The 26,703-nt window shown below is 35.7% G+C and overlaps 1 protein-coding gene across 1 annotated transcript in view; it reads right to left on the reverse strand.

Moving 5' to 3' along the window:
• The window catches only part of TARBP1 (tRNA guanosine 2 -O-methyltransferase TARBP1), an 82,073-nt gene that overhangs the window by 3,772 nt on the left and 51,598 nt on the right, over positions 1 to 26,703 (reverse strand). Inside the window, exons 22-27 of the mRNA XM_078156241.1 lie at positions 24,705 to 24,854; positions 23,365 to 23,451; positions 15,045 to 15,241; positions 9,788 to 9,869; positions 7,541 to 7,712; positions 979 to 1,170 (exon numbers count right to left, since the gene is read on the reverse strand). Coding sequence (XP_078012367.1) covers positions 979 to 1,170; positions 7,541 to 7,712; positions 9,788 to 9,869; positions 15,045 to 15,241; positions 23,365 to 23,451; positions 24,705 to 24,854 — 880 coding nt within the window. The remainder of the gene's footprint in view (positions 1 to 978; positions 1,171 to 7,540; positions 7,713 to 9,787; positions 9,870 to 15,044; positions 15,242 to 23,364; positions 23,452 to 24,704; positions 24,855 to 26,703) is intronic.

A 26,703-nucleotide genomic window follows, 5' to 3' on the forward strand; every position in this document is an offset into this window, starting at 1 on the left:
TGTAGTAACAAGCTTTCTGTTTTAGATAAAACTCTTTTCTGAAATTTGCACATGGAAACTTCCTTCTCATATGCAACCTTAGTAACTGGCACCTCAGAGGTGGGAAACACAATCAGGGGATAATGTGGCAAAATAAGGGATACCTGAGACCTTGTCCCTGCCCACGATCATAAAACTACTGACCCCCACTGTTTCACTATTATCTCAGTAGTCAATCTGTACTAGTGTATGGGCTGTCCTAACATGCACGTGATGTGTCAACACATGACCTCTGTTTTGAAGATAATGGCTTCCAGCTCCAGTGTGTCAGTGTGCTGCACTAGTCTTGGAGGTACTAGCTGTTACAGAAGCAGCTGCAAAGGCAACAGTGATTGTTTTGGGGGGATGATAAGGGTATGGGGAAAGAGCAGGAAATGCTAGTCACTGTCATATCTGAAGAAATGAGATGCCAATAGCTGCTTCCTACATTGATGAGTTGACTAGAGCTGAAATTTTGAGTATCAAGACTGAGGAGCAACTTCTCCAGAGGACTATCCTTGAATTTCCCTCCTCCTCCCTGCCACGACCTACACACATCCAGCAACCACTTTGTATCTTTCCGTTGCTGCCCTATGAATAACTTCTGTGTTTCTACCTTAAGCCACACTTTTCCTTGTTTAGGCTCAATCATACCAAATGAAGGCTTCTTGCTTTTATAATCACTAACTTGTCTGACTCTTTTGAAAATGCTTTAACACACTAGGATAAGTATTTTAATCTAAACAATACAAAAGCATACTGCAATTACTGAATTAAGAGGTTATTCTGGATCTTTCCCTTTCTCTCAAGGAGCAGATATCCATATATTATAAAGACGTAAAATGTAACATCTTATAATACTAGTAAATGTTAACAAGACCCAGTAAAAATTTTATAAGTTAGTACAAATTGCCAGGGATAAGAGAGTCAAGAAACCTATCTATAAAACTATGATATTACCTCCTAAATTGGTTGGCTTATCAATTAGTGAAGCTACTACAATCAATCTACTAATGGATTTTCCAAGTTTAGCAGCACGATCCTGAAATACCAAATCAAGTTCTAAATCAGGAACATTATTTTTCCAAGGGATCATCTTCTTTTGAACATCAATCCATTCTGATTGGCTGTCTCCCTCAATTGAGTTAGAACCTGGGGAGAAAAAAACCAAGATGATCCAAAATAATTGTCTGAACCAATATCATCAATGAATATTAATTAAAATTTTAAAAATAAAATCCTAGCAAAAAGTAGCAGCAATTTATTGTTAAAAAATCATTCACTAGATCTGATCAAGATGGATTTATAATGGAGATGCAAAGATGGTTCAAAATTAGGGAATCAATGCTGTTATATTTTAAGAAATACAAAAGCCACATAATTACATGAATACAATGCAAAAAAAAAAGCCTCTGACAAGGTACAATACATTTATGCTATTGAACCTGTAATACATACTCATGGAAAGACATTTTTTAATATGATAAAAGGTATCTAAAACTGAAAGCTAGCCTTATAAGCACTGGAGAAATATTAAAAGCTTTCCCAATAAATGTAGAAATAAAGCAAGAATGCTCCCTTTCCCTGATGTTATGTGATGTGGTTCTAAAAACATGAGCAATAGCAAAAAGATGAGAAATAAAAGGCCTAAAGATATCTGATGACATGATGGTTTACTTAGAAAATCCCAGGAAATCAGCAAAGAAACTAACTCAAATGACAGCTTCAGTAAAATAATAATATACAAAATAAACCCACAAAAATGAACATTTTCATATAGCAATAAAAGGGAATAATTGAAAGGTAAATCCCATTCATGAAAAAAAAATATGAATCAATTTAACAGAGTACACTCAATACTTGTATGAATACAATCACAACCTATTCCTTAAAGAAATGAACTTAAATAACTGGCGGGGTATTCAATGACAGTAGTCCCTAAATTGATGTACACATTTAGTGCTTTGCCAATAGGTATATTTTATAGTTAGACAAAATAATGACAAAATGTATTTCGAGGAACAAAAAGATAAAAGAAAAGAATTCTTAAAATGAAAAATGAAGGGTTAATATCACTTCCAGACTTCCAACTATTTTAATTAATCAGTAATTATCAAAACTATTTGGTATTGCTTAAAAAAAAAGATTAATGAAACAGCCTAAAAAAATTAAGAATAAAAATTAATTTAACGTAACAACTCAGTGTATGATAAACCAGAAAACAAATTACCTAAGAAGGACCCTCCTAATTGACAAAGATTTCTAGGAAAACTGCAAAATAGTCTGGAAGACTTTATGTAAAGACCCCGAGATTTTACTGTGAGACATATACACCAAAACAGCAGCTCTTGCAGCGGCAAGGAATTAGAAACAAAGTAGGTCCCTCTCTACTGGGGAAAGACTAATAAACAAGTTGAGGTAGATTTAGGCAATGAAATACTGTGTTGTAAAAAACAGTGGGGGGGGGCAGAGCCAAGATGGCAGAGTGAAAGCAATGACTTGCTTGAGCTCTCTCCCAAACCCCTCCAAATACCTATAAAATTGGCTCTAAAATAATTCTACAGCAGCAGAACCCACAAAGAAGACGGAGTGAAGCAAATTTCCAGCCCAAGACAACCTGGATGGTTGATCAGAAAGGTATATTGCACCGGGCTGGGAGTCAGGTGCAGTTCAGCATGGGCACGCAGGCAAGGCAGGCCTCAGAGAACCTGGAGCAAGCCTCAGAGGACTGAATCACAGGCAGCTGTGGCAGTTTCCAGACTTCTGAACCCAGAAACGCCAAAGACAACTTAGAAGGTCAATGGGAAAAGTCTGTTTCTGCAATGAGAGAGGAGCTAGGTCTCAGCCCCATTTCTCAAGCTTGCCCCAGGGCAGTGGCTGCATCCTAAGCTTCCCGCCCCCAGACTGAGGGGGAATTCAGTGGCTGATCAGAAGGGGATTGCAAGGATCTCTTTGCCAGTGCTGAGGCAGCAATCTCTTGCTTTGCCCATGCCTGGATCTGAGTCACAGTTCTGAGTGGCAGTCCTGGGGTGAGGAGGAGTGCTGGTGTGGTGGAGCTTGCAGTGGCTGTGAAGAAGAAATCTTCCTCACAGTTCTAAGACAGAAAAGAAAGCTTGTGGTCACTCACAGACCAGAGCACAGGCCAGGAAAGGAGTAAACACCTCGCCCACCTTGGAAGAACTGAAAATTTACAGGTCCCTAGAAGTGTCTCTGAAAACAGCTGTACAAACCCCCAAAGCTTGGGACAGTACATTCTCCACACTGGAAGCAGACTTCTACCTTAATAAAGAGTTTATAACTCAAGTAATTAGCTGGAATCATGAGCAAACTTCCCAAGAAGCGTCATCTTTTTTTGGTAACAAAGAAGATCAAAACATACAACCAGATGACGACAACAAAGTCAAAGCTCCTACATCCAAAGCCTGCAAGAAAAATATGAATCAGTCCCAGGCCTCGGAAGAGCTAAAAAAGGATTTTGAGAAGCAAGTAAGAGAAGTAGAGGAAAAACTAGGAAGAGAAATGAGTGTGATGCAAGAAAATCATGAAAAGTCAACAACTTGCTAAAGGAAACCCAAAAAAATACTGACGAAAATAACACCTTAAAAAATAGCCTAACCCAAATGGCAAAAGAGGTCCAAAAAGCCAATGAGGAGAAAAATGCCCTAAAAAGAAAAATTGGCCAAATGGAAAAGGAAATCCAAAAGATTACTGAAGAAAATACTTCCTTAAAAATTAGAATAGAGCAATTAGAAGATAGTGACTTTATGAGAAATCAAGACACTGTAAAACAAATCCAAAAGAATGAAAAATTAGGAAACAATGTGAAATATCTCATTGGAAAAACAACTGACCTGGAAAATAGATCCAGGAGAGAGAATTTAAAAATTATTGGACTATCTGAAAGCCATGTTCAAAAAAAGAGCCTAGACATCTATTTTCAAGAAGTTATCAAGGAAAACTGCCCTGATGTAGTAGAACCAGAGGGCAAAATAGAAATTGAAAGAATCCACCAATCTCCTCCTGAAAGAGATCCCCAAAGGAAAACTCCTAGGAATATTGTAGCCAAATTCCAGAGTTCCCAGGTCAAGGAGAAAATATTACAAGCAGCCAGGAAAAACAAACAAACAAGCAACAATTCAAGTATTGTGGAAACACAATCAGGATAACACAAGATTTAGCAGCTTCTACATTAAGGACCGGGGCATGGAATATATTCCGGAGGGCAAAGGAGATAGGATTACAACCAAGAATCACCTACCCAGAAAAACTGAGTATAATCCTTCAGGGGAAAAAATGGTAATTCAGTGAAATAGAGGACTTTCAAGCATTCTTGATGAAAAGACCAGAGCTGAATAGAAAATTTGACTTTCAAATACAAGACTCAAGTGGAACATGAAGAGGTAAACAGGAAAGAGAAATCATAAGAGACTTATTAAGATTGAACTGTTTACATTCCTGCATGGAAAGATGATATTTATAATCTCATGAGACCTTTGTCAGTATTAGGGGTAGTTGGAGGGAAAAAATTATATGTATATATGTGTGTACGTGTGTGTGTATGGATATAGATATAGATAGATATAGATAGAGGGCACAGGATGAGTTGAAGATGAAGGGGTCATATCTGGAGAATAAAATTAAGTGGTGAGAGAGGATTATACTGGAGAAGGAGAAAGGGAGAGGGAATGGGGTAAATTATCTCACAAAAAACAGAAAAGAAGAGGCTTTTACAGTCGAGGGGAAATGGGGGAAGGTGAGAGGGATTAAGTGAATCTTATTCTCATAGGATTTGGCTTAAGGAGGGAATAACATACACACTTAATTGGATATGGAAATCTGTCTTACCCTACAGGAAAATAGGAGGAGAAGGGGACAAGAAAGCAGGGGAATGACAGAGAGGAGGGCAGATTGGGAAAGGGGGTAATCAGAAGCAAACTTCTGAGGAGGGACAGGGTCAAAAGAAAGAATAGAATAAATGGGGCAGATAGGATTAATGGAAAGAGTTAGTTTTTCACAACATGACTACTATGGAAGTGTTTTGCATAACTGCACATGTATAACCTATATTGAGTTGCTTGCTTTTTCAATGAGGGTGAGTGGGGAGGGAGGAAGGGAGAAAATTTGGAATCCAAAGTTTTAAAAACAAATGTTTAAAAAAAATGTTTTCACATGCAACTGGGAAATAAGAAATAGAGGAAATGGGGTACAGAAATCTATCCTGCCCTACAGGAAAGCAGAAGGGGAAGGGAATAAGAGAAGTGGGGAAGAGATAGAAGGGAGGGCAGATTAGGAGAAGGGATATTCAGAATGCATGCCATCTTAGGGTGGTAGGAGGGGTGAGATGAGGTGAAAATTTGGAACTCAAAATCTTGTGGAAGTAAATGTTGAAAACTAACAATAAATAAATTTTTTTAAAAAAGAAAAAGAAAGAAAGTGTGACCAATATGGCTGATCTTTAATAAACCCTGTATTTGGCTGAAAAAAAAAACCCAACAAAAAACCAGTAAACTAATGACTACAGAGAAGCACAAGTATACTTCTATGAAGTGATACAAGTGAAGTAAGCAGAAACAGAAAAACCCTACACAATGACCACAACATAAAAGGAAATAATAACAACAAAACAAACGAAATAGAAAACTATGAAATCATAATGATCAAGGTTAGCTCTAAAGAAAACAGTGAGAAGCCAACTTTTTTCTTGGCAAAGCCGGGGGGCAATATGGGCGTGGAACACTATAGATAACATCAAACTTTTTCAATGTCTTTTGTTAACTGTGCTGTTGGTAGAGTTGTGAACTGGTTCAACAATTCTGGAGAACAATCTGGAACTATGTCCAAACTGCATAATCTGTAATGCAAAGAGATTTTATTTAAAAAAAAACAGAAAAAGACCTATTTTTACAAAAATATAGCAACTGGAAATTGAGGAGATGCCCATCAATTGAGGAACGGCTAAACAAGTTGTGGTATATGATTGTGACAGAAAACTACTATATGAAATGATAAGCAGGGTTGTTTAAAAAAAAAAGCCTGGCTAGACTTATATGAACTAATGCAAAGAGAAGTGAGCAGAAGAACCAGGGGAACATTGTTCACAGTTACAGCAATATTGTAAGAATGTGCAACTGTGACTTAGCTACTCTGCTCAAGACAACAGTTCAAGAAAATTCCAAAGGCCTCTCCAGAGAGAAAGAACTGCTGAACTCTGAATTCTGAATGAAGCATAACTTTTTAAAATTTATTTTTCTTGGAGCTTTTTTGGGGGGAATCTGTTTTCTTTTGCAACATGGCTAATATGAAAAATGTTTTATATGACTTCACATATATCATCACTGTAATTGCATGCCTTCTCAAGGAAGGGGGTGGGGAAGGCAAGTGGAAGAGAATTTAGAACTCAAAAATTTTTTTAAATGAATGTTAAAAATTTTTTTGCACAAAATTGGAAAATATTTAATGAAATAAAAAATATTTTTAAATGTTTCATTAGTTCATTCATTTTTTAAGTCAATGTTTAAGTTAACATTTCCCCTCTTTTTCTGTTTTTAGTTTTAAGGGACAGATCTCTGGCAAGGGGAAAAGTGAGGGGGCACACCGGGAAATGCAGGTGATGTTAAACCAAAAGGTACCAATAGTTTATCAGAGTTGTATTTTTAACATTAATTCAACATGCCTCTAAATACAGCTGTACTTTACTTAATGTGTCCTGGAAAAGGTTTTTATAAATCATCATTTTATATATGCTTAGGTAACCTGCTACTTAAAAACAAAATAGATCCCTCTGCTCAATAAAGAATCTTTTGAAATATAAATCATCCATTGGATAGGTTATATTCAAATGTTTTATATAGGTTTTATTAAAGCAGGACAAGTCTATTGTCTTTAAACTGTCCTGTTATAATATTTTAGCATCTGCAAGGTTAGAATAAAGAAGAAAGGCTGGAAAAGTCTTCAGGAAGTAGTTCATTCTTTCAGACAGAAGCCCACAGAAATGAACTTTCTTGAATATAACTTACCTTTACAAAGCATTTTTATGATTACAAAGTTCATACGCATATACACATATGTATGTGTACGTGTATTATACATGCACGTGTGTACGTACATGTGTCTTATGATGCGTTCCAGTGTCTCTTTACTCACACTGCTGTTAACTTTCTGTTTTGACTTACTGGTTTACTGCTCTATGTAATTTAGATGGTATGGTAGGAATTATTCCTAAACCTACCTTTGATACTTTATCATGTTATAGGCCCTCAATGAATGTCAAATTATAACAATTTTTCAAATAAAAGCCAATGAGTTTAACATTGAAGGGTTCCACTTATAGGTTATGACATTACAGATTCCCTGTTTACTAAAATTCACAGATATACCTTAAATAGTTTTTCTCTAAGTAGAAGATTAAAATTCACTGGCATATGATGAGGTGAAAAAAATTCAGGTGCATTTATTAACTAACAAATCACTAAGATGGAGCCAAAACAACAGCAAAAAGAAGACAAAAATAACCACATTTTACCTATATCTTGCTGAGACCAGTCACTTGGTTTTAGTTCACAAAGTTCAGTTTGAGAAAGGTACCACTGAAATGCTGAACCTGTAGGAATGTCAGTGAATTTTATGAATTTACCAATGGTGATCCACTCATCTTCAACCAGTTCTGAAAGGCGTGGAAGGGTATAAAATATGGTCTGAAAAAGACAATTTGTTCACAAATTTTAATTTCTTTCCTTAAGCAAACAAATGGAAGGCACAATAAATAGCTCTATGAATTTCTATATGGTCAACTTAATTAACTATAGAGTATGCCAGACTATAAGCATACTATAAACATACCCATACACACACATAGAACATATACTGTTTTAGCCTTATTTATTCTCTAATTATGTTCTATATGTAGGTCCTGTGCTCTGTAAGTACATCATAAATTACTTGAGGATAGGGACTATGTCTTCAACTTCTTTTTTCAATTTCTAGAAGTTCCTAATGCAGTAAATATAAAAGCTTCAGTTAAGCTATTCGTGTCAAGCTCTTTCTTCACCAAATCTTTTACCACAAAGAATAATATAAAAAAAAGTTGTTTCTCCTCTTCCCCTTCTGAAAGAGGTCTAAGTAAAGCCACGAAATGGCAAAATAAGAAGTAGAGGAAAGGTCATGGATAATACATAAACAATACATTTCTGAATTACTGAAAACTAATGGTAGTTCCCACAGGGCAAAAATAAAACCCAACAGTGAAAAAACAATTTTCTTAATAACAATGTGTTGTATTATATGAAAGACTAAAAAAGTAACATTCCTACTTAGCAAATACAATCCTCATTTGCTTTAGAAGTACATAGGTAAAATTCAAACTATTTAAGCCATCATATGCTTTAACATGTCATTGTGGAAGTTCTACTTGGCATAATTATTATTACTGTTATTTACCATTTATTAAGCACCCAAAATACTAAGCACTAACTCAGATATATAAAAACAGTCCCTGCCCTCAAAAGACTTAAAATTTTAAATGTCCTAACACACATACAAACACAGAGAACATTTAATAAAAAACTAGCTTATTTATATTTCATTTTTCCATCCTCCTTTCCCCTTTTTCTTGGGAAGTGGGGGTGGGAGGGGGGAGGAAGAGAATCATTTTTATACTTTGACATCTAATAGTACTCATTATATAGACCTTTAACTTACTGAATTTATGTGAGTAATGGAAAGGAGAGGGAAAAGAACATGAGATTGTAGGAAAAAAGGGTAAAAGAAAGATAAACAAGGGAGTTAATCCAACCAGGCCACAAGAATGTTGACAAAAGACAATTAATACATAGTGATAAAGTGAATCCTTCAGAAAGATGTCAAAGCATTGTGAACTTGAAAGAACAAAGAGCGGAGAATGTTGGAGGTTTTTTTTTTAAATAATTGCTTCCTATTTTTAATAACAGAACTAAAATTGGGCCAATATTTCCAATAATTAAAATCCAAAGTACAGACCATAGCACATTTATTGGTGAATTTAAAAATATGGGCAAACAATAAATAACATAAATCTACAACCTTATTAAATAAATAGCATGTTTAGATACTTGAAGTTATAGATACTTTTGAACTATTTAAAGCAAAACATAAAAGCAGAAGGTTCAAAACTCAAAACTAGAATATTACTATTATAGTTTTTAAAATCAGAAAAGTCATATAGTTTATATAATTTTCTGACATTTTGTACCATGTTGTCATTTGTCCGTTTTCAAGAAAAATGTTGGAGGGGGGTGTTCCTGTTTTTAAAATTATAAACCAAATTCCACAACTACCAAATAATTTGCTATATAGAATTTTTGCTCTAGAATTTCAGCCAACCAGAAACAGAAGCATAGTTTTAAAAAAGGATGGAACTCTTTCATCATAATGGACTTGATTACAACAAAATCTCACCTGCACAAATGTTTTCACTCATTTCCTTTTAATGTCAGAACAGATTTCTGTTTAGAGTTAAACATTCCCTTCCAGTGTTTACAAGCCAGAAACTGCCTAAGAAACAGAAATTGAAAATGACTAGCCAATTTTCACTACTAAAGAGTGATGTAAAAGCAAGTCATCTACAAAATGACAAGAAACAAAGTTAACAGAATTTTAAAATCTAAGATGATGCTTGTAAACAGGGGGGAAAGAATTTAACCTATCTCCCCTCAATAATCATGACAACAAAAGAAGAAAATGTTAGTGTTAAGAGCACAGCAAATAAAATTTTAGAATGTAATTCTATGCTTACCTCTAGGCTATAATCCTTAAGTGGATGAAACGTTGCAAAAAAGAAATGCTCTTGAATTCTTTGCCAATTTTTTTTGGCATTCCTGAGAATCAAAAAAATAAATAAATGAATGCATGAATGGATGGATAAATAAATAAATAATATATATATATATATATATATAATATATATATATATATATATACACACACACACACATATGATACTGTGAGAGATAGCTGAGTTTTACAACTCTAGTTAGAGGGAAAATAATCAATTAGATACCTTAAAGAGCTACTACATATTTTAAAAGGAAACTGAAACTTTGTCATTCTCACTATATAAGCACATTTCTCCAAGACAATTAAAAACCTTTTAAATACATTTTATTGAATCTTACAACACCCCTGAAAAGGAAATAAGACCAAAAATATGAAATTCCATCTCCAAGGTCATAGATGAGTCAGCAGTTATGCTAACAAAAGAATCTAGGTCCCCTAGTATGGCAATCAACCTTCTCTAACAATCCTCAGACCTATCTCCAACTAAAAGTAATAAGAATCAAAAAAGGGTGAAAAAACTACAAGAAAACAATTTCACAGTAAGCAAGAGATCATTTCAAAGAACAGTTAGGACAGATTCCTGCTGATACCTGGAAGTGATGAACTGAAATTTTTTTCAATAATAAACTGAAAAATTTTAATTGGATACTCAATATCACATATCTGAAGTGAATAAATGAAGACTCATTGTCAGATGACTAGGTACCTTGTTTCTTAAAATCAAGAATGTGAGTAAAAATTGCAGTTTTGAGAAGTCAAGACACAGATAGCTAGAAACTTACCATCAGCTTCGTGACCAATTAAATGATTATATTAGTAAAATGGCTATAATAATCTGGATATGTCTAATATTCTTGAAAACTGGAAAATAAATACAGAATTACAAATTTTGTCATATCACTAATGCTCAATTTTTTTTTCTGTGACTCAATATGTAAAGGCCCAGCTACCTCAGATGCCCTTACTTAACTTTAACACCCTTATCACGACCACCAAACAGAAAGAAAAAACTGGAAATTTTGGAACAAACATAATTTTTTATCTACTTGTTCACAGATCTAATTGGCCTTATTATATAAAGTTTATCTAAATCTACATGTGAAAATAAGCTTACTAGTTTTCTCAAAATACATTCTAAGTGGGAGTGGGAGAAAGAACAGATCACAGATTTTCAAACTGGAAAGGATTTAGGGGTCACTTAGGGTACATCCTCATTTTACAAATGAGAAAAATGATCAAGCAGTGAAGTGACTTCGCAAAGTCATGCAGATAGTAGTACTCTGAGAGGCAGAACCAGGTTTTGTACCGGCAGCCTTTAACTTCAAATTCAGTGCTCTTCTTTGCACCATGCCAGATAGTTCAAAAGCAAATAATAAACTAATATAACTACATATAAAAAAAACCACCCAAGAAACAGCAAAAATCCTCTTTTTGTACATAAAGATGACTAATTGTCCACCATAAGTTTTTTATTAAGAAAAACTGGAATTATATGGAGCAAATGTTTATTCGTTCCTTTTGAGTTCTAAATTGGACTAGCCAGTATAATAAAAAATGCTGAAATATAATGAAGACTTATTTGCAAGAGAACATGTTCTAGTTCTTCGATTCGATTTGCTTGTTAGGGGGATGTCAAGCAGATCACTTATTTAGGATTTATAGGCTCATTTCCAAAAAAAAATCTAAGATAGCTTAATAAAATATAAAATAAATCAATTAAAAGAAAAATTAAACAAAGACAAAGGAAAGGTGCACAGAAATAGATCTGAGCAGATAATGTAAATGATAAATTACTGCAATTAAGTGCTAAACTTACCTATTTCCTAATAACTAAGGGAGATAATTTAATTTATAAAGTCTTATAAATAAGTGATAAGGTGAGCACAGAAGATTGTCCTAAAGGATGAATTTTTCATGGTACTAAATTAAATAAGTTATTTATGATATGATAAAAGGGACAGTGGGCACCAATAACGGTCATTGTCCTCAAGCATGGTTTTGTAAAATGCAGAAATATTGTTCAAATGGCCATTTGTTAGACAAAATCAGTCCTCACTCATTGAATGCATTTCTGTAGAATGCTAAGATAATATGGTCCAAGTACAATGTACCAGTACCAGGTACTGACTGACTCTTTGAATCACTCTCATCACCTGCTGCATTTGCTCCTACACATGTGCTACTGAGTGAAGCTGAAGAAAGATTAAACCCTGCTGAAGGAGTCCACCACAAATTTATGCTTCAACTAGGTCCTCAATGAAGCAAGGAAATCCTTTTATACTTCCTTAATTAATTTAGTATTCCACCTATCACAAGAGCTCTTCCAAAACTTTTTATCCTCCACAAACCTCTCCCCCTCCCTGATTCTCCTGGCTGAGAAACTTGTTTCATATAAAAATCGAGGACATTCACTTTTTTTGTTGTTGAAAAAAGGAGAAAGATGTTCCTTTTAAAAGAAGAAAGATCCTCTCCCCTCTTCCTTATCTCAGGTTTCACCCAAATGCCTTCTGCCATTTTTTCACCCCTTTCTCATGTTGAACAGCTGGCTCTTCTTCTTGCCAAGGCCAAGTATTGTACGTACGTAAGTGATCCCATTCTATACAATCATCACCTGCAGACTGGCCCCTCTCATTATTTTCAATCTCTCTGTCTACTAGATGCTTCCCTATTGCCTATAAACATGCCCACGTCTTCCTCATCCTCAAAATCCCTCACTCAGTCCATCCTTTCCAACAGCTAAAGGCTATTGTCCCTAGCTCTCTTCTCTCTCTTGCAGCTAAACTCTATGAGAAAGCTACCTACGAGAGATGCCTCCACTTTCTTTCCTCTGATTCTTCTTAACTCTCCTGACTTCATTCAACTAAAACTGATCTCTCTGAAGTTACTAACAATCTTTCAATTGTCAAAAACAATGAATGGCCTTTCCTCACTCTTCATCCTTGTCTTTTCTGTAGCCTTTCACACTGTTACCATACTCTTCTCCTTGACAGCCTCTTCCTACTAGGTTTTCATGACATTACTAGGTACTATTCTTTTGTTACTTAATGGACCATTTCTTCTCAGTCTCCTTTGCTGGATCCTCATCCAAGCCACAACCACTAATCTTGGCTGTTGGGTGTCCCACAGGGCTCTGTCCTGGGCTTTAATCTCTACTCTTCTCCCTCCAAACTATTTCACTTAGTGATCTCATCAGATCTCCTATTGAATTCAATTATCTTCTATAAGCAGATAGTTTTCAAATCTACTTACGCAACTCTAACTTGTCTGAGGACTTGCAGCCTCACACCTCCAACTGCTTATTAAACACCTCAAAATGGATGTCTTAAACTCAGCATGTCCAAAACTGCACTCATCATCATTACTGTCACAAACTCTACCCTCTTTATGACTTCGAACTTTCTAAGTTCCCTATTACTACTGAAGATTCCACCAGCCTCCCAGCCATTCAGGTTTACAACCCAGGTGTCATCCCTGACCCCTTACTCTAACCTACCTATTGCTTCTAAGGCCGGTTGATTTTACCTTCTTAACATGTCCTGCATACACTACATTCTCTACTCTGACACTGCACTGCCCAACCACCTCACAGCTGGACTTCAGCAACAGCATTCTGGTTGATCTGACTGCCACAAGTTTTTCTCCATTGCAGTCCATCTTCCATTCAGCTCTTAAAGCTATACATTCCAGTGGCTCCATATCACCTCCAGGATCAATTATTAATCTTGTTTCAGTGTTCTAAGCATTTCAAAACCTGTACCTCTTCCCCAATCCTTTCAGTCTTCTTATACCTTATAGAAGGGAAGCCTGCCCCCCATGTACTCTTCAATATAGTAACACTGGACTTCTTGCTGTTTTGATAGACTCCATTTCTCACCCATGAGCATTTTCTCTGGATGTCCCTCACGCCTAGAATCATGTCTCCCTCCTCACCTCTCTATTGCCTTCTCTGACTTCTTTTAAGTCCCAACTAATATCCCATCTACTACAGGAAGCCTTTCCCAACCTCTCTTAATTTTAGTGCATTCTCTCTCAATTATTTCATATTTATCCTGTAAATAGCTTACTTGTATATATCTGTTTCCTTGTTGTCTCCCCCACTATACGGTATGGTCCTTGAGAAAAGGGATGGTCTTTTGCCTGTCTTTGTATCCCTTACACTTAGCATAGTGCCTGGCACATAGTAGATGTTTAATAAATGTTTACTGACTGACTGCTTGAAATACTTTCCTTTGTGATGATTAAAACTGTAAATACTATATATCACTAGTTCACATAATTCACATAATTTCAAATTTTATATCAGCTACCTATGTTTCAAGTACTAATAAAATATATTCCTTCAAGTTCTCATGTAAAAGCACTACATAAAGGTTGTGACTTGCTCACAGTCACACACTAGATATGTGATTTCCTTGGCTCCAAGACTAGCTCTCTATCTACTATGTCAAGCTGTTTCTTTTAGTGCCTTAACACTAAATAATCAGCACTTTTAATAATTGGCTACATTCATTTCCCAAGCCTCTAGAAATTATTAAGTCTTTCAGCATTCTCAAGCTAATTATAAATGGAGACTTAGGAAGCCTACTAACTCCACTGATGTAGAGAGAGAAACAAGCACAGTAAAAGCAGGACTGGAATTGGAGTCAGAAGATTTGGGTCTGAGTTCTCACTCTGTGACAAGCTGCTTTACTTATTTGAGTCTCAGTTTCCTCGTCTGCAAAATGAATGGGTTAGATTCAATGATTTCCAAGATCCCTATTTATCTCTAAATCCTATGATCTGATGACAAGTTTTTTCTAGAATTCTTATTACTTCTATAACCAATCAACAAGTATTTAGCAGCACCTCAAATAAGTTTATAATCTATTGAAGCAAAGTCTAACACATACAACCAAAATAAACTCTGCATAATGGTATTTTGTACAAAAAATCCTGAAATTGATGATACATAAAAAAGGATATAAAAATAAAGGGTTTAGAAGTATAAAATTAACAAAAGTTAAAAATCAGGCTCAATGTAAATAAAATTACCATTAAACTGGACAAATTAGAATTTACTGAGTAGTTTTAGTATCTCCATAGTCTATCCAATACAACATTAAAATAAAGGAAAACGAAACAGCTACAATCTGGCAAAAATATTAGAGGACCAATATCATCTTTTAGCTTAACTATAACAGAAATAAACAGAGCACTAATTATAAAATTTTACCTACCCTGCTCCATGCATGTTTTCTACTTGATGAAGGCTGGATTCTATAACAGCAGTCAAAGCATCAAACTCCTCTATGTGCAAAGCTTTGCACATAGCCCAGATTTTCTTAAGAGCTAATAAAGCATACAGTCGAACACTAAAATTATGATTGAAACACCACTGGAGTACAACAGTAAGAGCTTGTTTTAGAACTGGTTTCTAGAAGAAAGGGCAAAGAGAATCTTCAAATTTAGACACAAATCATTTTCCATTACCAGCTGAGCAAAAAAGGTTAAGGAATGATAGTGAGTCCATATTAGTAAAGGGGGAACAGGACTTGGAATAAGAGGATTTGGGTTTGGTGTTTAGTGGCTGAAAGTCAGGTCACTTAAGCGCTCTGTGCCTCAGTTTCCTTATCAATGAAGTGGAAATAAAAACACTCATACCAGCTACCTCAAAAGCCTACAATGAATAAGGAGTTAGGTACAAATAAGTAGTAATAATTATAATAACATACTTTCTATTAGGACTCAAAAAAATTAACAAACCAATGCAACCACTTCTTTTTAGATTAGGTATTTTTACATTTGCATCTTGAGAAGGAAAAAAAATGTTCTCTCAATTCCTTGGTTATTTAATGCTTTAAAAAAAACACTTCAGTACTTAGGCTATTTTGGACTAAATTCTAGTGGCGCCCCCCGATTATTTCCTTTTATCATGTATGTAAGCATGTCTGTGCATAGCTATTTGCCTGTTGTCTCCCCCATTATAATGACTGTGAGCTCCTCTAGGGCAGGGACTGTTTTTTGTCTTTCCATGTAACCCCAGAACTTAACACGGTGGCCTGGCACATATAAAGAGCTTAATTAATAAATGCTTACTGATTAACTGAAATACCTTAGACTCATGGGGCATTAACTGGATGGAATCTTAAAAGTTCACCTAATCCAGCCCCTTTATTCTCCAGATGAGGCCCAAAGAATTAGAATGATTTGCCCAAGGTCACTGAAGTGTTTGTTAAAGTTTAGCTCCAACTATTCCTATCACCTTTTCTCTAACTGCAAGTTGGAATAACCTTTAAGAGCTATCCAAGTGACAAAATTACAAGTATTTACAAAGTAGGATACCACTTAAAGAGCTAAATTATTACTGATGTTTTAGCTACTATGTCTTCTTTAATCAACTTGTTCTCAACACTAAGGAAGTAGTAGGAAATTAAGATGTATAAAGGAAAATAACAAGGCAATTTAGCTTTCTCATATCCTATTTCAGTAAACTCAAAGACTATTCGCCCTTCACAGAAACTGACACCATTGCCCACTAATCTTGTAAAATTATACCAGTTTGTAAGAAAAAGTAAAATGACTATTAAGAAAATTAAATTAAAAAATAAAGCTCTACTAACTATGTATCCTAAACCCTACTCTAGAAAAGTAACCAAGAGATTTTTCCATTATAATAATACCACAATCACAGGCTGTACATAGATCTTATGCCTGATAAATTAAAAGCATTTAAACAGTAGATTGTCTGAAGGCAGGGATCCTTTTGCCTAAATTAGGTCTCTTTCTTAGTATCTGATACAGTGTGCTTTTCACACATTAAGTGCTCAGTAAATGTGTTTTCTATCCATATTTTAACATCCCTATGAGGTCAGTAGAGGGTCTGGAAAGGAAAATGAAATGTACAAAGCTGTCTTTTATAGATTACATAGTGACTCAGTGGCAAAAATGATACTGGAATATCAGAATCTTGATTATCAACAAGCATTTATTAAGTGCCTACTATATAGCAAGCACTGCACTAGACATTAGGAATAAAAGTACAAAGAATGAAACAACACCTACTCAAAAGAAGCTTACATTCCAATGGAGAAGACAAGTAATACAGAGTTAAAAGCAGTGCAAACGCTCAGAGATGGGAGGTAAGAGCACCACAGCTGAAGAAGACAGAGAAGGCCAATTTGACTAGATCATAGATTTTAAGGAAAGAGAGTTGCGCAAGCCAAATGATGTATCCTATCCACGATGTCACACTCATTTTCCTACATAAAACCAAAACTTCCCATTAAAATACTAATTGGGTTTTCCTTATAAATCACAAGGTTTACTTTAGAATAGTGAGAAGAATATTGTTAGGGCAGAGTTAACAACTATTCAGGAAAAGCTTACTTTATTTAAATGTGGAAACAAGAGCCAAACTTTTAAATAAAAGTATGTTGAGATTTTTTTTTTTGTTACTTACTAAAGTAGCTCCTCAGATGCTCCTGCCAGGTGGAAATCTTTACTGGCCTAGACCTATCTTAAAAGTCAAACAAAAGTTGCTAATAATCAGTTTAGGGGAATCTGTACTGACAAGATAGTCAAGGAGTTAAATCACTTGGTCAGCACGCCTATAGCACATTTTAAATTGGCATTAGGTTCCTTTTTCAGTCACTCATCAATACGTATCAAGAATCATTGTATAAAAAATAGCCTAACCCAAATGGCAAAAGAGGTCCAAAAAGCCAATGAGGAGAAAAATGCCCTAAAAAGAAAAATTGGCCAAATGGAAAAGGAAGTCCAAAAAATTACTGAAGAAAATACTTCCTTAAAAATTAGAATAGAGCAATTGGAAGATAGCGACTTTATGAGAAATCACGACACAGTAGAACAAATCCAAAAGAATGAAAAATTAGAAAACAATGTGAAATATCTCATTGGAAAAACAACTGACCTGGAAAATAGATCCAGGAGAGAGAATTTAAAAATTACTGGACTATCTGAAAGCCATGATCAAAAACAGAGCCTAGACATCATCTTTCAAGAAATTATCAAGGAAAACTGCCCTGATATAGTAGAACCAGAGGGCAAAATAGAAATTGAAAGAATCCACCAATCTCCTCCTGAAAGAGATCCCCAAAGGAAAACTCCTAGGAATATTGTAGCCAAATTCCAGAGTTCCCAGGTCAAGGAGAAAATATTACAAGCAGCCAGAAGGAAGCAGTTCAAGTATTGTGGAAACACAATCAGGATAACACAAGATTTAGCAGCTTCTACATTAAAGAACCGGTGGGCATGGAACGTAATATTCCGGAGGGCAAAGGAGACAGGATTACAACCAAGAATCACCTACCCAGAAAAACTGAGTATAATCCTTCAGGGGAAAAAAAATGGTCATTCAGTGAAATAGAGGACTTTCAAGCATTCTTGATGAAAAGACCAGAGGTGAATAGAAAATCTGACTTTCAAATACAGGACTCAAGTGGAACATGAAGAGGTAAACAGGAAAGAGAAATCATAAGAGACTTATTAAGATTGAACTGTTTACATTCCTGCATGGAAAGATGATATTTATAATCTCATGAGACCTTTGTCAGTATTAGGGGTAGTTGGAGGGAAAAAATTATATGTATATATGTGTGTACGTGTGTGTGTATGTATATAGATATAGATAGATATAGATAGAGGGCACAGGATGAGTTGAAGATGAAGGGGTCATATCTGGAGAATAAAATTAAGTGGTGAGAGAGGATTATACTGGAAGAAGGAGAAAGGGAGAGGGAACGGGGTAAATTATCTCACAAAAAACAGAAAAGAAGAGGCTTTTACAGTGGGGGGGAAACAGGAGAAGGTGAGAGGGAATGAGTGAATCTTATTCTCATAGAATTTGGCTTAAGGAGGGAATAACATACACACTTAATTGGATATGGAAATCTGTCTTACCCTACAGGAAAATAGGGGGAGAAGGGGACAAGAGAACAGGGGGATGATAGAGAGGAGGGCAGATTGGGAAAGGGGTAATCAGAAGTAAATACTTCTGAGGAGGGACAGGGTCAAAAGAAAGAATAGAATAAATGGGAGGGCAGGATAGGATTAAGGGAAATAGAGTTAGTTTTTCACAACACGTCTACTATGGACATGTTTTGCATAACTGCACATGTACAACCTCTATTGAGTTGCTTGCCTTTTAAATGAGGGTGAGTGGGGAGGGAGGAAGGGAGAAAATTTGGAATCCAAAGTTTTAAAAACAAATGTTTTTTAAAAAAAGTTTTCCCATGCTACTGGGAAATAAGAAATATAGGAAATGGGGTACAGAAGTCTGTCCTGCCCTACAGGAAAATAGAAGGGGAAGGGGATAAGAGAAGGGGAGAGAGATAGAAGAGAGGACAGACTAGGGGAAGGGATATTCAGAATGCATGACATTTTGGGGTGGGGGGAGGGGGGAGATGGGGTGAAAATTTGGAACTCAAAAACTTGTGGAAGTGAATGTTGAAAACTAAAAATAAACAAATTTATATTTAAAAAAAAATCATTTTAGTGGCAGCTAGGTGGCGCAGAGGATAGAGCTCTGGCCTTGGAGTCAGGAGGACCTGAGTCCAAATCCGATCTCAGACCAAACACTTGACACGTTGTAGCTGTGTGACCCTGGGCAAGTCACTTAACCACAACTGCCTTGCCAAAAAAGCAAAAAAAAAAATACATCATTGTATACTATCAGACATTTACCAAAACATTTAGAAATAAATATTTGAGTGGCTAAATACACATACACACACACACACACACACACACACACACACACACACACACACACACACATACACACAGACAGACAGAGAAACAAAAAAGGACCAACTAGTTACATTGATCAGAATCGGGTCTTATAAGGTTCCATAAACATAAGAAGGAAAGCTAAGTTTTTTAGGATAAAAGAAAATATGGACTACCACGAGGAAAAAATCTTCAAAATTATGACTAAAGGGTAAGAAGTGAATAGTACCACCAATGGTTATATATAATATACGTGGGAGACAGCAAAATGAGTAAGAAAAATGGTAAGTATAATTGCTTGACTAGAGGAAAGACCACAGGGCACAGAGTGCAAAGAATAACACCAACAGCTAAGACTTAGTAGTTAAATGACCAGGTCAGTTCTGAAGAGTTAGGAGATAGGATAGGGTAGTAGGAAAAGTTCTGATGGACCAAACTGACTTTAGAGGTAGAAGATCATTTCTTTAGGGTATGGTCTAAGTTTGGAGGTGGTATCTGCTAGACATAGTCTAGGTGGGCAGCAAAAGGAATGATGTAATGGTCTAGGCACAAACAATATACATGGGGTTTGGAATGGGGCAATGGGAATGAAAAGAAAATGGCAAAATTGAGATTTATTATAATGGAAGAATCAATAGGACAAACTACAAAAGACAGAAGCTAAAGATAAAAGAGGAAGACTAAAAAAGGAAACAGACATTCAGCTCAATTTCTGACGTTCATTTTAAGTAGATAATGTGGCTACAGTATGTATCTGGGAGTTGTTCTTATTTTGGCTGGTAGTAACAGAAGCCATTTATCGCAAAGTATAACGACAAAACTCTACTACAGTAACAGCTCCTTAATTTTTAAATAACAGAATGAAAATTCTGTCCACATTCCTTGCAAATGAAAATAACAATGCTCTCAATTTCTGGAACTACTTAAGAAAAAAAAACTTTTTTTATTTCAATGCCGAAATATTTGGTTGGTTTTAGCAGGCATATATAAAACATTTTAGAAAAGAAAATGATTATTGCTGTTCTAAGCAAATTTCCCTCTTTGTTCTCAAAAAAGAAAACACCTCTACAACTGAGAGCATCAAAATATACATAAATCTTAAGAAATTGCATATTTTTGCCTTCTTTTGATCCCAAGACACTATCCTAGGACCGTGTATTCAATGAAGATATTTAGAATAAAGAGAAGACACAAAAGACCCTAAAAACCATCTTTCAAATATCTAAAGGGCTTTCATGTGAAAGAGGAATAGTAGATTTCTAACGGAAAGAACACAGACTTGGAATCAAAGGGATGACATTCAATTCCTCAATCTGCTATGCATCACCTATTACCTATTATTTATGTATTACCTAAATGTCTGTGAGCAAGTCAATTCACATTTGGGGCTTCAGTTTCACCATCTGGAAAATGAGAGAGGATGACAAGATCTAAGAGCACTTGCTCTGGAGCCACAATGAGCTGTGTTCAAATCCTGCCTGACAACCACCTAGGTCACTTAGCCTCCCTGGGCCTTTGTGACTCTATATGTAATATAAAGGGGTTAGATTAGATGGGCCTCCAGTTCTAGATTTCCATCAGTCCTCACAGATGAGGAGTTAAGCAACCTACCTAACAGACAAAAAAAAACACCAGAGTCAGGACTGGAATCTAGGTCCTCTGGATCCAGAGTCAGTACTCTTTCCCTTCTTCCATTCTCAAATTCAATATATCCTCAATGTTCTGACACTACTAGTCCAGGGTTTTATGTTCTGTGCTTCAATTACCGCAACTGACTTATAGGTGATCTCCTTGCCTCCAATCCTTCCTACCAAAATAAACATCTTAAAACACTGTTTCTGGGGCAACTAGGTGGCGCAGTGGATAGAGCACCGGCCCTGGATTCAGCTTCAAACACATACACTTACTAGCTGAGTGACCCTGGGCAAGTCACTTAACCCCACTGACTAATCAAAAACAAAAAACAAACCAAAACACTGTTTCTATCTTGTTACTATTCTAGAACTCATACTAGCTTGCTACTAGTTAACAATTCAGTCTAAACTCCTGGTCCTTTTCCTTTCCCTCCCTACCCACCCCCGGCCAGATCTGAACTTAGGAAGGTGAGTTTTCCTGATTCCAATCCCAGTGCCATATCCACTGTGCCATCTAGCTGCCCTCAGCAGTACCCACAGTAGCCTAGTGTTGATAAACTCAAAGATGTCGGCTACTGGGGCAAGAACTCACTATTTGACAAAAACTGTTGGGAAAACTGGAAAACAGTCTGGAAGAAACTAGGCATAGATCAACCTCTCCACTTTACCAAGATAAACTCAAAATGGGTAATGAGTTCAACATAACAATGATCTCATAAGCAAATTAGGGGAACATGGAGGAAATTTCCTGTCAGATATATGGATGGGGAAGGGGTTCACGAATAAACAAGAAATAGAGAGGTTCACAGAAAGTGAAAAAGATAATTTTGATTACATAAAATTTTACAAGTTTTGCACAAACAAAACCAACACAAGCAAAATAAGCAGAAAACTGGGGTTGTGGTGGGCCTTTATAACAAGTTTCTCTGATAAAGGTCTCATTTCTCAACTACGCAGAGAACTGAGCCAAATTAATAAAAATGGGATCCATTCCTCAACTGATAAATGGTCAAAGGATATGAACAGGTAGTTTTCAGAAGAAATCAAAGCTGTCAACAGTCACATGATAAAAATGCTCTAAACCACTAATAATCAGAGAAATGCAAACTAAAACCACTCTGAAGTACCACTTCATACCAATCAGATTTGCTAACATGACAGAAAAAGAAAATGACAAATACTAGAGGGGATATGGCAAAACAGGTACACTTAAAGCACTGTTAGTGGAGTTGTGAACTTATCCAAGCATTCTAGAACTATGTCCAAAGGGCTATAAAACTGTGCATACCCTTTGACCAATCAATACAGCTACTAGGTCTGTATCCAAAAAAGATCAAAGAAAAATGAAAAGGACCTTATGTACACAAATATTTATAGCAGCTTTTTTGTGGTGGCAAAGAATCAGAAACTAAAAGGATGCTCATCAGTTGGGTAATGGCTGAACAAGTTGTGATATATGAATATGATACAATACTATTGTGCTATAAGAAATGACAAGGGAGATGATTTCAGAGAAACCTGAGAAGACTGACATGAACTCATGCAAAAAAAAAAAATGAGCAGAACCAGGAGAACAATATACACGATAACAGCAATATTAAAAAGATAATAACTATGAAAGACTAGTAACTCTGATCAATGTAATGGTTCACCACAACTCCAAAAAACTTAGGATGAAACATGCTATCCACCTCCAGATACAGAACTGATAGACTCAAGGGGCATATTAAGTATATTTTTTCTCCTCCTCTCTTTTTCTTGCTTTTATTTATTTACTGATTTATTTGGAATATGGCTAATGTGTAAATATGTCTTGCATCACTTTACATGTATAGTATGTATCATATTGGATGGGAGGGGAATAAAAGAGGGAGAATTTGGACTGAAAATAAAAACCAAATTAAAAAAAATTTTAATCTACAAGTAATGTAGTTTATCTACAAATTTAGATTTTTATCTAACTTTTTCTTAAAAAGGATAGCTCTCTCTCTCTCCCCATACATATATATACACACACACACACACACACACACACATACACATTTTACAGTAGGGAAGATGGTAAAATGAAAAGAATATCAAGTATTCTGTTTCAAGAAAATTACTACAGATGTTTAAAAATTGATGATCTACATGTAAGATGTATATTTTTTTACTTTAAACATTTTAAACTTACCATCTCAGTTATATTCTGAATAATGATATCCAAATGTGACAAAACAGATAAAAATGTACAAATACTCATTTTGAGTTTTTCTTCACCCTAGAGAAAAAGAATCAATCAGCATCGAGCAAGTATTTATTCAGTACAAGCACTATGAAGGATACAAAATAATTAAGCATATGACACGACCCCTAACCTCGAGAAGTTCACATTCTAGCTAGGGAGACAAGGTTATAAAATCATGAAAAGTTAAAGATATTAACACAAGAGTTACAATATAAATAGCATAAGCCGTCAAATAAGTGGTCAAAAAGAGTATGCCAAATCACTGGAACAGACTAGTCTGAGGAAGTTTTCACAGAGGAAAAGTAACTTAAATCAATCAGTTAAACAAAGGTAGGGTTTGGTGTAGAGGCAAAGGAGCAGCTGTCTATTCTGGAAGAAGGGAATGGAGGGAATCAAAGACCAAACGTAGGAAAGCATGGGCTGTATCCACAAAAAGCGGGAGATTCCAATAGTGGAGCAGGGGAAAGCAAAGATGTAAAGTTCTGTTTGACTGTGAATACAGAGGGACTTGATTGCTCTGCTAGGCCATAGGACCTTTATGAGGTGCAATGGAGGGGATAGTTATTAAAGGTTTGGGGGCAATAAAGAGATGTAAAGATGTATTTTAAAAAGATGAAGAAGGCAATGGTGGTAGTAGTAAATGGACTGGAAGGGGATGATGACAGACATTACAAAGTTTGCTGCATTTTGGAATAATCAAAGACTGAAGGACATAAGGGAATCAACACAAAAATGTTCGTAACAGGCACAAGACAGATATTTTAGGAATATTTTTCACTGTTTTTCTAAGAGTTCTTCAATCATAAAATCTGGAATTAATCTTTGTATTTGGGGGAGTCTAGCACATGTCAGAGGCAGGACTTGGACCCAGGTTTCATGACTAAGGATGGCTGGGACACTGCCTCTCTAATCTTTACATAAAAACCTTCAATAATTTAAATATGTCATAATAACAAATCAAAGGGTTTGCCTGATACATGAGTGTATAAATTACATATAGATATATAGTACCCAATCTATTCTGATTACTAATTAATATTTACAAAAGCTGTTTCAGATTTTTGTTTTGTAAACATTAACTGGTAAGACCAAGACTAAATAGTAACATGATAGGTTAACTCTATTACTATTCTCTCTTTCATACCTTCCATTTACTTATTCATGAAGTATTACATCAAATTCAAAGTTGAGTTCATCAAACATTTTGCTATGGAATATGAAACATGGGTCCACTAAGTGAGTGAAATTCTCTTCTAAACAAAACATGAAAACTGTCATTTACTTACGTAACAAAAACAATTCCAGAACTTTGAAAGAAACTGAGGAAATTTATGAAGAATCAATATAATAATCCATTCTACTAAATATTTTACGGATGCTTGGTTGTTAATGAACCCTGCTTCAAAAATCTTGCCAATAATCTGATCCAAGAAGTTCTAAGTAAAAAAAAAAATCACAAAATCAGTTATTCCCCTGAGGAAAAATCATTTCTTGCATATTAAATCAGTTAAGCAAAAAATAAAAAACAAAAACACATTAATTTTATTAACTTTTCACGAATTTTTCTAAAATATTTAGCAAATAAAAACTAAGCACCGAATAAGGAAACTCAATAACCCTAACTGGCACCATCAATCCTAAGTACTACAATTATGTAATTTTTTTTTCACTCTTTTGGCTAAAGTTTTTACAGTTACCTTAGCTCCTATGTCAATAATTTTTAGAAATTACTGAATGATTTAAATCAACTACACACTAAGAGCTGACTTTTACAAAGTAATGATGTTCACAAGGTGATTTACAATACTCCCAACTAAATAGTAACTTGATATCAAAGAGTGTTATCTCGTGTTTGTTCATCCCCTTTGCAACCTTCGTTTTAAGGTTACTGGGTTTTTTTGCTTCTCTGTTCCCAGATCATCCTTCACTTCTATGTATTTGTATTCCCAGTCAGCTGTTCTCCCATTTTTTTTAAGTAGTTTTCTGCTGTGTATTCAAGCTTTTTTTTCTTCTGTCAATTATTTCTACTGTGCAGGCCATAAATTCTTTTTTTCACAATTCTTATTTCTCTTTCATACCACTGGGGAATATGCAGCTATAGTTCCATGTTCTCTTGGTAAACCACAGGGTTCTCTGCCTCATCAGGCATTGAATCATTTTCCTCTGACTTGCAATATTTAGTGAAAGAAATTTAGACTCAGTTAACTGATCTGGAGGCCATATTCTCATCTTCCCTTTTGGTTCATCTGCTTATGTTAAGGTCTTTGGTAATTTCTATATTTTTTTTCTTATTTCTCACTTTCTGACTCTTCCTTTTTGATGACTGTTACCCTAAAGGATAGACCTTAAATCTGTCTCAGCATCTCCCCCCCCCCCGCTGGGGTAATTTATGCTCTACTGGCCTCAGTCTCTGCCCCAAGTAACTTCTGGGGGGAAAGAGACGGCCCCCGATGAATGCTGGGCCCTTTCTCTCAGTCTAAGTGATATACCACACACACTGGCATCCTGCCCCAGTTCTCTGGCTGAGCTTTGTTGTGGCACAGAGCAACACCATGCTGTAAACCTACTGGAGTGAGCTTCTGTCTTTTGATTTTCTGTGGCAAAGAGGAAAGGGAGTGAGAGTGTGTGTGCATGCGTGTGTACGCACGCACACGCACATATGTGCACAGAGTTTTGTTTTGTTGCAAACTTGTGTAGCCTTGTGTAGCCTTGTGTAGCCTTGCCAGACCATGGTACCTGGTGGCAGGAGTCAGTGAGAATACTAGGTCTAAGAAAGAAGCTTAATCCTTAATTTCTTGAATAAACAAGCATTATTACCTAAAGCTCTTGGTGTCTTAGAGAAAGCTGTCCGGTGTCTGGAGAAAGCTAAAACTGCTTTATCTCTTTAATATAATTCCCATTTTTGAGAGGTCATAAGGATTGATGAAAGTGTCTAGTACTCCATCTTGTTGGTTACATGACCAGGAAGTCTACTTCACTGTATCTCACAGTTCATTAAATATTTGCCCAAACAGATTTTTGTGGAATTGCTGCAGGAATGCATTAATATTTTACTGAATGAATCTGTGATCTTAACAATGTAGCTATATCCTCCACCCATACAAATAGCAACTCGTCCATATCTTCTCATCATGCATGACTTTTTTTCCCCATCTTCTCCCAGAACTCCTCTACAAAGGACATGATCAAAATACTAGAAGCATCGTTCTAAGTATCTTTCTATTTTGTAGATATTAGGTATACCACTTAAGTGAGCCATCCCTTATCTGTAGCACTTGCACTATG

Source organism: Phascolarctos cinereus, unplaced genomic scaffold (assembly GCF_003287225.1).
Source record: "Phascolarctos cinereus isolate Bilbo 61053 unplaced genomic scaffold, phaCin_HiC Scaffold_5;HRSCAF=322, whole genome shotgun sequence".
Taxonomy (NCBI): domain Eukaryota; kingdom Metazoa; phylum Chordata; class Mammalia; order Diprotodontia; family Phascolarctidae; genus Phascolarctos; species Phascolarctos cinereus.